The 11,839-nt window shown below is 34.9% G+C and overlaps 1 protein-coding gene across 2 annotated transcripts; it reads left to right on the top strand.

Annotated features, from left to right (window-relative positions):
- The first annotated feature begins 469 nt into the window (after positions 1-469).
- On the top strand, positions 470-5,780 carry LOC116900538 (olfactory receptor 4K3-like). Of its 2 annotated transcripts, XM_032902265.1 has the most exons (2): positions 470-1,371; positions 5,726-5,780. In XM_032902265.1, exons 1-2 carry the CDS (start codon positions 473-475, stop codon positions 5,778-5,780), a joined length of 954 nt encoding a protein of 317 aa, XP_032758156.1. In that variant the 5' UTR covers positions 470-472. The 2 variants fall into 2 exon arrangements, with proteins under 2 accessions (XP_032758156.1, XP_032758155.1); XM_032902264.1 differs by lacking the exon at positions 5,726-5,780 and having other exon boundaries at positions 473-1,384.
- Positions 5,781-11,839: the final 6,059 nt, after the last annotated feature.

Genomic DNA, 11,839 nt, shown 5'->3' with positions numbered 1-11,839 from the left:
TCTCTTAAAATTTATCATTTCCATACAAAGTATATTTTCTATTGCTTTTCAGCTTGTAAAAACTATGTCAAAAATGCACTTTGAACTCTTCAATTACTATATTTTACTAAATTGTTCTACATTTCATATAGTTATACTTGTATTTTGTTTATATATTTATTTACATTCATTTGTGTTTCTGAACCCAAATGTCATTGTTTGGTTAATGGTCATTAGCATTAGCACACATTTCTTCGTATGCACTTATATAATAATTAATCTGTAAAAATAAATGAGAATAAAATTTCTAGGACACAGAATGTATGAATGCTACAAGGAATGTTATATCCAAAAGCCAAGGTCATTTCCAAAGTTAGTAGGTTTAATCAATTCTATCAGATGAATTTAAGAACGCCTCCTAATTAATATTCTCTGTTAGTCCCAGAATCTCACATCGTATGTTTTACTTCAGAATAATTTGGAACTGGAGTAAATGGAGAAAACAAACCAGTCTGAAGGGTCTGAATTCATTATTCTTGGGCTTTGTGACTCTTGGGAGCTCCAAGTCTTTTTCTTACTGATATTTTCTTCACTTTATTTAACCACCATTTTGGGCAACATTTTTATTGTAGTCATAATCATCATTGACCTTCGTCTCCATTCTCCTATGTACTTTCTGTTGGCCAACCTCTCATTCATTGACTTCTGCCTTTCTTCAGTCACTACACCTAAGATGATTATAGATTTCCTCAAGGAAAAGAAGACGATCTCCTTTGGAGGGTGCATGTGTCAGATTTTCTTTGGTCACTTCTTCGGAGGGGGTGAGATGGTACTGCTTGTATCAATGGCTTATGACCGTTATGTAGCCATTTGTAAGCCACTCCATTACTCTAGCATCATGAACAGACATATGTGCATTGGATTAGTGGTGGCATCATGGATCATTGGCTTTGTGCATTCAATCAGCCAACTGGTTATAATTGTAAATCTGCCCTTCTGTGGATCCAGAGTTTTAGACAGTTTTTTCTGTGATATTCCATTGGTCATCAAGCTAGCCTGCTTGGATATCTATGTTCTAGAAATTTTGATAAATGCTGACAGCGGGGTGCTAGCAGCCGTATGCTTCATTCTGTTGCTGATGTCCTACTCCCATATTCTGACTACTGTCTGCCTTCATTCTAAGGATGGGGCATCCAAAGCTCTCTCTACTTGTACTGCCCACATCATAGTGGTGGTATTATTTTTTGGGCCCTGCATCTTCATCTATCTGTGGCCAGTCAGCATAACATGGGTGGACAAGTTTCTTGCTGTGTTTTATGCAGTTATCACACCTCTCCTGAATCCAGCCATTTATACTTTAAGAAACAAAGAGATTAAAAATGCTATGAAGAGGTTACAATGCTAGCAAATGAATTCCAGTGAATATTTTAGGATTTTACACTATTAGAATATTAACTTGGGAGTTCCTAAAGTAATCAAACTTTTTCTTTTACTCTAGACTACAAACATTCTTCAGTTGATGGAACTTGTATGCAGTGCTACTTAAAAGATGTGTGTCATTTAAATTTTGCAAATTTCATTGATCACTGTATAAAATATAGCTTTCTGTCTATATAATAATGCTAATCTTTAAATTCAGGATCTTGATTATCTCATGTGAAAATTCAGATTAATGCAAATTACTTGTACCTATTACAGTTGGAGCTGCTACTTCAACTCTCATTATCCCATCACACAACCCATTATTAAAGCGTGAGACAAATCTCTAAATTTCCCATTAATCCACCAGATTGAATCTCTGATACTTGTCTTAGAGTGTTTTGGGATTCTAGAGTTGGTCTGTCTCAAGTGGTTATGACTGGAACACATTCTTTGTCATTTTTGAAATAGTCTCTTTTCGTGCTGAAGTCTCCTTGCAATCTTAAGTGTTAAAACTGTAGAATATCCACTAGGCTATTCTAACTGCTTGCTAATAAAAACATATCCAGGACACAATACTATGCTCAAGTTGCCAGGCCTAAGGCAAAGGCCTAGCAGAGACCCACTCTTGAAAGTTCTAATTATATACCCAAAGCATTAAAAAGGTATTTACTATAAAGGCTTATGGGGAGGGGAACACTCATATTATAGGGGAGGGGGACAGGTTAGGGGGATGTTGGCCCAGAAACCAGGAAAGGGAATAACAATTGAAATGTAAATAAGAAATACCCAAGGTAATAAAGATGGAAAAAAGAAAAAAAAAAAGAAAATAAAGGCGAGATATGGACAGAGGGGCAAAAAAAGGAGCTCAATACAAGAAAATGTCATTAGCATCTAAACATAATTATAATATTTAAAGAAAATGTCATTAGCATCTAAATGTAATTATAATATTTAAGGATTTTTTCCTCCATTTTTATTAGCTTGGCTATTTCTTATTTACATTTCATTTACACTTCCTGGTTTCCTGTCCATCAGTCCCCTATCCCGTATCCCTCCCCATCTATATGGGTGTTCCCCTCCCCATCCATCCCTCATTAATGCCCCCCCCCATATTCTCCTGCACTGGGGGTCCAACCTTGGCAAGATCAAGGGCTTTCCCTTCCACTGGTGCTTCAATAAGGCTATTCTCTGCTACATATGCAGTAGGAGCCCTGGGGCAGTCCATGTATAGTTTTGCTGTAGTGGTTTAGTCCCTGGAAGCTCTGGTTGGTTGGCATTGTTGTTCTTATGGGGTCACAAAGCCCATCAGCTCTTTCAGTCCTTTCTCTAATTCCTCTAACGGGGGTCCTGTTCTCAGTTCAGTGGTTTGCTGCTGGCATTCGCCTCTGTATTTGACATGTTCTGGCTGTGTCTCTCAGGAGAAAACTATATCCAGTTCCTGTCAACATATACTTAACTCCATTCATTTTATCTAGTTTTGGTGGCTGTATAAATATATGAGCCATATGTGGGGCAATCTCTGAATGGCCAGTCCTTCAGTCTCTGCTCTAAACTTTGCCTCCCTATCCTATACTATGGATATTTTTGTTCCATTTTTAAAGAAGGAGTGAGGCATCCGCATTTTGTTCATTCTTCTTGAATTTCATGTGATCAGTGCATTGTTTATCAGGCTTAGTAGTTCTCTGGTGGAACTTTTGGGGTCACTGAATTATACTATCATATCACCTGCAAATAGTGATCTTTTGACTTCTTTCTTTCCAATTTGTATCCATTTAACCTCCTTTTGTTGTCTGATTGCTCTGGCTAGGACTTTGAGATCTATATTGAATAAGTAGGGAGAGAGTGGGCAGCCTCATCTAGTCCCTGATTTTAGTGGGATTTCTTCAAGTTTCTCTCCATTTAGTTTAATGTTAGCTACTGGTTTGCTGTATATGGCTTTTACTATGCTTAAATATGGGCCTTAAATTCCTGTTCTTTCCAGGACTTTTATCATGAAGGGGTATTGAAGTTTTTCAAAGGCTTTCTCAGCATCTAAAATGGTCATGAAATGGTCATGTGGTTTTTGTCTTTGAGTTTGTTTATATAGTGTATTACATTGATGGTTTTCCTTATATTGAACTATCCCTGCATATCTGGGATGAAGCCTACTTGATCATGATGGATGATTGTTTTGGTGTGTTCTTGGATTCAGTTTGTAAGAATTTTATTGAGTCAATATTTGTGTCGATATTGAAAAGTGAAATTGTTCTGAAACTCTCTTTCTGTGTTGGGTTTTTGTGTGGTTTAGGTATGAGTAATTGTGGCTTCATAGAAGGAATTTGGTAGTGCTCCATCTATTTCTATTTTGTGGAATAGTTTGGACAGTATTGCTATGAGGTCTTTTTATGAAGGTCTGATAGAATTCTGCACTAAACTGATCTGGTCCTGGGCTCTTTTTGTTTGGGAGACTTTTAATAACAGCTTCTATTTCTTTAGGAGTTACAAGGTTGTTTAAATGGTCTATCTGTTCCTGATTTAACTTTGGCAGCTGGTATTTGTCTAGAAAATTGTCCATTTCCTCCAAAATTTCAAGTTTGGTTTAATATAGGATTTTTAGTAGGATTTGATGATTTTTTGAATTTCCTCTGATTCTCTTATGTTTCCCTATTCATTGCTGATTTTGTTAATTTGTGGAGACTGATCAACAATTAAAGAGTTCAATCCAAATCTAGTGCCCAGAACTGATCATCCTAATCACTTGTAACTCCAATTCTAGGAGATCTGATACCTCTGGACTTTTAAACACATCCACTCACATTTGAATGTGCATTTAAACACACACACACACACACACAAACACACACACACACACACACACACACACACACATACACCATACACACACTCTTACACAAAGAAAGGATGGTTAACAGTATTAAGCTACTGCCCCCATATTCCAAGGAGAGGTATACCTTCCAGATCAGTATTGTGCCTTCTGCAGGCCAGAGGGCTCTAGTTCTTGATAACATTATATTGACCCAATGGCTTCTGGTTTCATCCATGGAGCTTGCCAAAGAGATGTAATGTTTTTCTCCATTCTAGATTGCTATGAAGGTAGTTCCCTCTCCATCAGAATCCCTGAACTCCTCTCAAATCCTGAGTGGATCATGGAATGGTTCCTGCAGACAGGAATGTTGCAGTCAGCTGCCAATACCAGAGGATCAATTGTATTCTCAGACAATTGTACTCTTTTACCTAATTTTAAATCTCTAACAATTGTGCTTTTACCTAAGGTTAAATTTGCTTTTGACGGCAGGTTCAATTGCCATAGCCAGATTGCTGGCTTCAACCAACAAATACTTCTCACCGTTTTCTTTCTTGCTTTTGTAATCTGTGTGCTGTTTTAAGCTTTTAGTCACGTTTTTTTTAAAGATTTATTTATTTATTATATATAAGTACACACTGTAGCTGTCTTCAGATACACCAGAAGAGGGCATCGGATCTCTTTACAGATGGCTGTGAGCCACCATGTGGTTGCTGGGAATTGAGCTCATAACCTCTGGAAGAGTAGTCGGGCGCTCTTAACCGCTGAGCCATCTCTCCAGCCATTTTAATCACTTTTTAATAGTTTTTACCTTCTTCCTACATTATATCCTTTAGCTTTCATTTATGTTTTCTTAATTGCAGATTTGAATAAATTCTGTTTTTAATTCTTTAAGTTTTTAATTATATTTTAGACCATATTATAACTCTACATCATTTCACCCCTTCTATCAATTCCCTTCAATGTCTCAGATATACTCACCACTCCTTTTTCAAATTGATATCCTCTTTCTCTTAAATTATTGTTATAAAATACATTCACACACACACACACATACTTCTAAATATATAAATGAAATGTTACCATTTCATATAACACTACTTGTTACTACTTGAATATTTATATTTTCCAGGAGGACAATGTTATTGGCTAAACAGTTGGTATGCTCTTTCATGGAGAAGTCTTTCCAATTCTCAGTACTCCTCAGCCATGTATAATTCTTTGTCAGGAGTTGAGGTTTCAAGGACTTTCTCCCCTTTCGTGTTAGCATGTCTATTGCTACTGTTCTTGTTCATGTTTGTGTCAGTTCTCTGAAATTTCTAGGAGACACTTTCTTGAGGAAATCTTCTGTTCCTCTGCTCTTACAGTCTTTCTGTCCCCAGTTGTGCTATACTTGAGTGCTAGTTGCAGGGTTCTAGTGCTGATATATTAGTTGAGAATGGTTTCCACAACACTGTATTCTGATCAATACTTTTCTGTCCTGGATTCCATCTGTTGCAAAGAGAAGTTCTCATAATGAAGGCTAAACACTAAATATTTAAAAATAATTAGGGAGTATGCTGATTTAATAAAGTAGTGTTTTTATGTTCTTCCCCAAGATCTATAACTTGGCTAATCCAGCACAGTTATGTAGGTTTCTAGTACAAGGCATGATTTCCCTCTTGTTGAGTATATTTTAGCTCCAATTAGAGAGTTGTCCGTTAATAGTGAGATATGTGCACCACTGTGATAGGATTATTATGCAGTGCTTGTATTGTGGTTCATGTAGTAGTACTGTTGGTTATTGCCATTCTTTGGAAGCTTCATAGTTTTTGGCCTTCTGGTACAATGAGAAATAATCTTCAGGGAGATTTTCAGATCAGTTCCAGATTAGGTCCTCTTGGTTTCATGTCTGAATGCATGGTGATTTCAGCCATAGGGTGAAGACCTTTATCATTTGTGTGTGTGTGTGTGTGTGTGTGTGTGTGTGTGTGTCTGTGTGTGTGTGTGTCTGTGTGTGTCTGTGTGTGTATGCATGTGTTCTTCTCCAAGATAACAAATGTGTGTCGTTGGTGGCTATAAGTTGATAGGTTGATATTAGAAGGCTTCTTTAATTGGTGTCCTTCGTATACACTGAGGGGGATATTTCACTTGAACCTTGAATCTCACCTATTGGGATAGTCTAGGTAACCACCTTGTCCCAAGTATCTCATGTCTCTACCTCCTACATGAATGGATTATAGATTGGGTCACTCATCGTGTATGTAAATCCTGGAGATAGAACTCAGGTCCTCACATTTATGAAGCTAGATCATTACCCAGTGATTCATCTCCTTACCTTTGCCCTTAGATTTCAGAAAAACATAACAGTTTTCTTAGGATCCACTTATTCTTTTACAGATATTATTAAATATGCGACTATGCTCCTTTCTTTAGTTCTTAAAATAATGCTTGCCTTTTGTCTTTCTTCAGTTCTAATGTTCATTTACACACAGATCACTGTATTTCACATTGTTTTAATTAACTTTCCTAATGATCTATGTCTTTTATATCGCTATAGCATAGCTTATATTTTTAAAGTTTGTTGTAAAATCTATTTATCCTTTTTATTTTTTCCAGGTTTAAAAATTCATATTTTATGATTTTTCCAAATTTTATAACAATTTTTTCTAAATTGTTGGTTTAAATTCATCATGTTTTAAAATCAACTTTAAAGTTTTCTGTCTTTAAAATATGGGTAAATTATTCTTTTGTTTTTATTGTTGTTTGGTTTTGTTTTTATAGACATGATTTATCTCTATAGTTATCCTGGAACAGGCTGGCCTTAAACTCACAGAGTGCTGTGCCACTAGTAATTAAATGTAAATTTGGCCTTATGTTCTCATTATGCTAACTCTAACAACTGAGCTACCTGTTTATTAATATTTACTACTTTTTATTAATTGTATTGCATGTATCCCTGTTCATTCCCTTGTTTCATGATGATTTTATGATTCTAACACATTTTATGGGAGAATAATAGATATCTCATTTGTATTATGACTGAAAACTTTATAGTTCTCTCTGTTGTTTCCTATAGACTGGATTAAACAGTCATAATGCTTATCTGGTTAGTGTTGATCTAATTTCATTCTGGATTTTTATTGGATATTTTATTTATTTACATTCTAAATGTTATATCCTTTCCTGCTTTCCCTCCAGACCCCCCTCTTCCCCCTACTTTCCCCTGCTTCTGTGAGGGTGTTCCCCATCCCACCTAGACACTCCCATCTCACTGCCCTGGCATTCACCTACACTGGGGAAATCAAGACTTCACAGGACCAAGGGCTTCTCCTCCTATTAATGCCAGTCAATGCCATCCTCTTCTACATATGTGGTTGGAGCCAAGGGTCCCTCTATGTGCACTCTTTGGTTGGGGGTTTAGTTCCTGGGAGCTCTGGGGGGTCTGGTTGGTTGATATTTTTGTTCTTCCTATGGGGTTGCTCAGCTACCTCTGTTCTTTCTCTAACTCCTCCATTGGGTTTCCTGTGCTCAGTCCAGTGATTGGTTATGAGCCTCTGACTCTGTTTTCAGTCTAGATTTTAGTTTCTAAGTTACTCAGTATCACAACATACTTCTTCAGGGTTTTTGATCATTATACAAGCCCCACCTACTTTTTAATTATATGTAAAATTTTTCTTTCAATGTAGTCCACACTACCTTCATACACATATTTACTCCAAGATTGATTGCTATAAAATCATATTCCTCTTATTTTTTTTCTGAATTCTCCCAATTTTTTGTCTTATTTTGTCTTTTTCTTTTCTTCATGAATGATTATATGGCTGTAAATCACTTTTTGAAGAAGAAAACTGAGCTGGCTGGGCATACATAAAAGAGTTTACTATATATAATCACAGGAAATGAACTGGTACCCACAATGAAACATCATCACACACTTGAAAAGGTAATTATTAGAACCTTAAGAGACTGAAAACAATTAGAAGGAAGTCGATAGAAAAATGCCCACCCCCACCCCCAATAGGACTAGACAAATTCAGTTTAGATGTCTTCCAAGTCTTTAAAGAAAAATAAATCTATATCATTTGAATCATTTAATAGCTCAGAAAAAGAAACAGTACTAATAAATTAATTATAAACCCAGGACCCCCGTTACTCCAATACTGATAAAAATACAACTATCATAACAAATCAAAATCACAGAAAATAACTTCATTGAGCACAAATGAAAAAATTATCATTAAATACTTACAATTCAAGAACATATAAAAGATTATTCACCATGATGAAGTTGAATTTCTTCAGAGATATAAGGATGGCTCACCATACAGCAGTCAATACCCATTATCTATCAATCACATAGACTCATAGACAAATTAAATACAGAAAATTCTTTTGAGAAAATATAACAACACTGTATGAAAAAGAAAAATAATTTTGATAATATTAGGAATAGATGGAACATACCTTAATTTAATAAAGGCTACATTGTCAAACTTGTAGTCAACATTATAGTAAATAGGGGAAAAATTGAGCATTAGGAAGAAGAGAAAGGTATCTACTCTCTCCACTACTGTTGAGAACTGTTCTTGAAGTCTTAGATAGACCAATATAACAAGAGAACAAAATTGTGTGTGTGTTTGTACGTCTGTATGATAATAATGACATTTTTCACAGAAATAGAATATACATGTATATACACATAATTATGAAAGAAATGGCATTATTTAAAGAAATAGAATATATATATATATATGGACACATGAATTAAATGATATTATACACAGAAATAGAAAACTATTTGAAGATTTGTATAAAATCAAATTAGACTCTCAATGGAAAGTGAGAATAAACAATCCTCAAGGGTTTATTCACCATATTTCATATTACACAGGTATAGTAATAAGAAGCAGGTTGGAAGTGGCAGAAAAATCAGACACATTTATATATGGGATGAAACAAAAGACATACATGTACACATAATTACATATGTGCAATACATAATGTACACATAATTATATAAATTTGTAAAAATGTACATATAACTACAACCACCCAGTGCTTGATAAAAATGCCACATCAAAAATTTGAGACTATGTAACATCTTTAAATAATGATCATGGGATTTTAGACATATTTTTCACCCTGCACAAAAATCAACACCAAATGGATTAAAGAAGTCAATGTGAGCATTTTTGGCTACCAAAAATTAAAACTGTTTTAGATTCTGTTTTATTACCTTCGGAATGGCTATCATAAGTAAAAAAATAGAGTAACAAATTCTGTGAAAGATGTAGAGAATGGTAATTTTTATTGTTGTTGAGGGTATAAACTAGTACATAAACCATAGAAAGCATTGTGGACATTTCTCAAAAAAAATATAGAAATAGAACTTGCATGACTGTACTTTCTGATCATGTACCTAAAGGATACTTTGGAGATCATTGCATAACCATGTTTATTTTTATTCCAATTTAAATAACCAAGAAATGGAGCCAGACTGGATGTGCATCTACTGTTGAATGAAAATGTAAAATTTGGCACATATGAAATATGAAAATTTACTATCATAATGGATAAATTTATGAAATTTATGAAAATGCTAATGTAACTAGAAATACATTTAGTAGGAAACTCAGTCGTGAAAAGGAAATTATCACATTCCCCTTCAAATGTATGTCATAGTTTCTAAGCTTTAGATTTATGTGGGAAAGATCTTGCAAAGAGAATAGAAGACTAGCAATGAGCCTGTGAAAAGACTCTCTCAGGGTTGGGGAAACACAGCATACATTTGATATGGAAGTGTAAAAGGGAAAACTGAGAACTGAAGGATTAAAGGAGGAGGAAGGGCAGGGTTTACAGGAAGAAGTGGGGATGGAGGGAGGGTCACTGAACTAATGGTACATCCAAAGGCTTATGCTTTATGTTCTTCAAAAGTAAAGTGACATGCATAGACCTTGATAGATTGTAACCTCTGTGAGTTTTCAAACATATTTATAGGAAACTTAAGTTATTTACTGAAAATTCCAGTGTCAGGTATAGGCTATTTTTAATACATTATTGAATAGGAAGTCTTCCTAAGCTCCCAAACCCTTACAGGCAGTGGCCATTATAGTTGGTTCACCACTATATATAGACAGCAAAAGTTGCTGAAGACACCACATACCTCTAAGGAAATAAATTAATCTTGGGCTGGTTTAAAACTTCCTTCCTGATGGCCACTCCTTTGAATTCTAGAGTATCTCACGCAGTTTTTCAAGAGATAATTATCATCACCAACTTTATTCAACTTTTTTTTTTTTTAAGGATACACCACCACTTTATTTTTGTTCTTAGTTTTCAAAAAATGGCCTCATAGGTATTATTAGGTAAAATTGTGATAGTGGAATATTTGAATATATGTTTTTTAAAAATTTCCTTTAGTTCATACTAAGTTTGGAGTTATACCCGATGTCACAGGTTGATAAGATTTAAGGAGTTACCTTTCTACCATGTATAAAAGAATATCCTAGTTGAGAAATATACCTCATTATTACAATAGTGACAAGTCTCACATGGGAGGAACCAGTCACTTTCTGATTGTTTTTATGCTTGATAAGTAAGACAGAGTTGATATTTGTTTCTTTAACCCTGATCAAATACTGTGACTGGAGAAGGTATTAGGTCTTACCATTGAAGCAACTGCTCCTGTAAATTGTCATGATATGCCTTTCATATTGCCTTTTAAATAATTATGTTTTTGTTATGTAGAACCATATATTTTAAGTTTATATCAGGAAAGGTAACTTTTGCAGTAAACAACAGTGGAGCACAGATGCATAGCTGGTAAAATACTGACAAGAAATGAAATGTGATTGACCAATGATAATTAGAAATAAAGATCATATCACCTACTCCAGGACCCAGGGACCATATAAGACAACGAAGTCAGGGAGAGAATGTAAGAAATGATAAAGGGTAGATATATGTGTAATATTGACATCTGGTTGTAAAAGGACTGAGACATTGGAAATCACAACAACTATAATTATTTTCTTAATATCTCCTCTAGACTGGGCCTATCCATACTCTGTCATGGAAGGAGGCTCTTCATAAAGTGGTCACTGATTCCTCGCCTGAGGATTTATAGCATGGCAAAAGCTGATAAGGAAAGGAGAGACATTTTCTTCAGTGGTATAGCCATTGGCAAAATGCTCATTCTCCTGTGAATAACCTACTAAAACCCATTGGGTAATAAGAGAATTCATGAAAGCAGAAAAATGGCATGAATTAGGAAAATTAATGAGATTAGGAAGTGAGCTAGTTTGACAGGAGATCATACTAGGGACTGAGTACAATTACATTGCTTATACACATGTATTAAAATAAAAACTCATTAATACATATATGTAATAATACAAGTATAACAATAAAATAAAATAATCAAGATCATAGAAGTGAATTGCCCTATAATATTAGCAGGAATGCTAATTAGGACAACTTTAATAGAAAGCATTATGGAGGTTTCTCAGGAAAGTTATAAATTAAACTATCATATAGTTTGGTCACCACTTTTCTGGATGTATTTGGTATTTACATCCACAAAGTGATTTAGATTCCCATGTTTATGGTAGTTTATTCACAGTATACATGACATTAAAACATTGTAAGTGTATA

Source organism: Rattus rattus, chromosome 5, assembly GCF_011064425.1.
Source record: "Rattus rattus isolate New Zealand chromosome 5, Rrattus_CSIRO_v1, whole genome shotgun sequence".
Classification (NCBI taxonomy): Eukaryota; Metazoa; Chordata; class Mammalia; order Rodentia; family Muridae; genus Rattus; species Rattus rattus.
Note: the sequence above shows the minus strand (reverse complement) of the source record. Positions and strands in the feature narration are given on the sequence as shown.

Coding starts and splice junctions, on each gene's coding strand:
- LOC116900538 (XM_032902265.1), top strand. CDS start 473: ATGGAGAAAACAAACCAGTCTGAAGGGTCTGAATTCATTATTCTTGGG. Junction 1,372..5,725: donor ATTAAAAATGCTATGAAGAG/GTTACAATGCTA, acceptor CTCATAATGAAG/GCTAAACACTAAATATTTAA.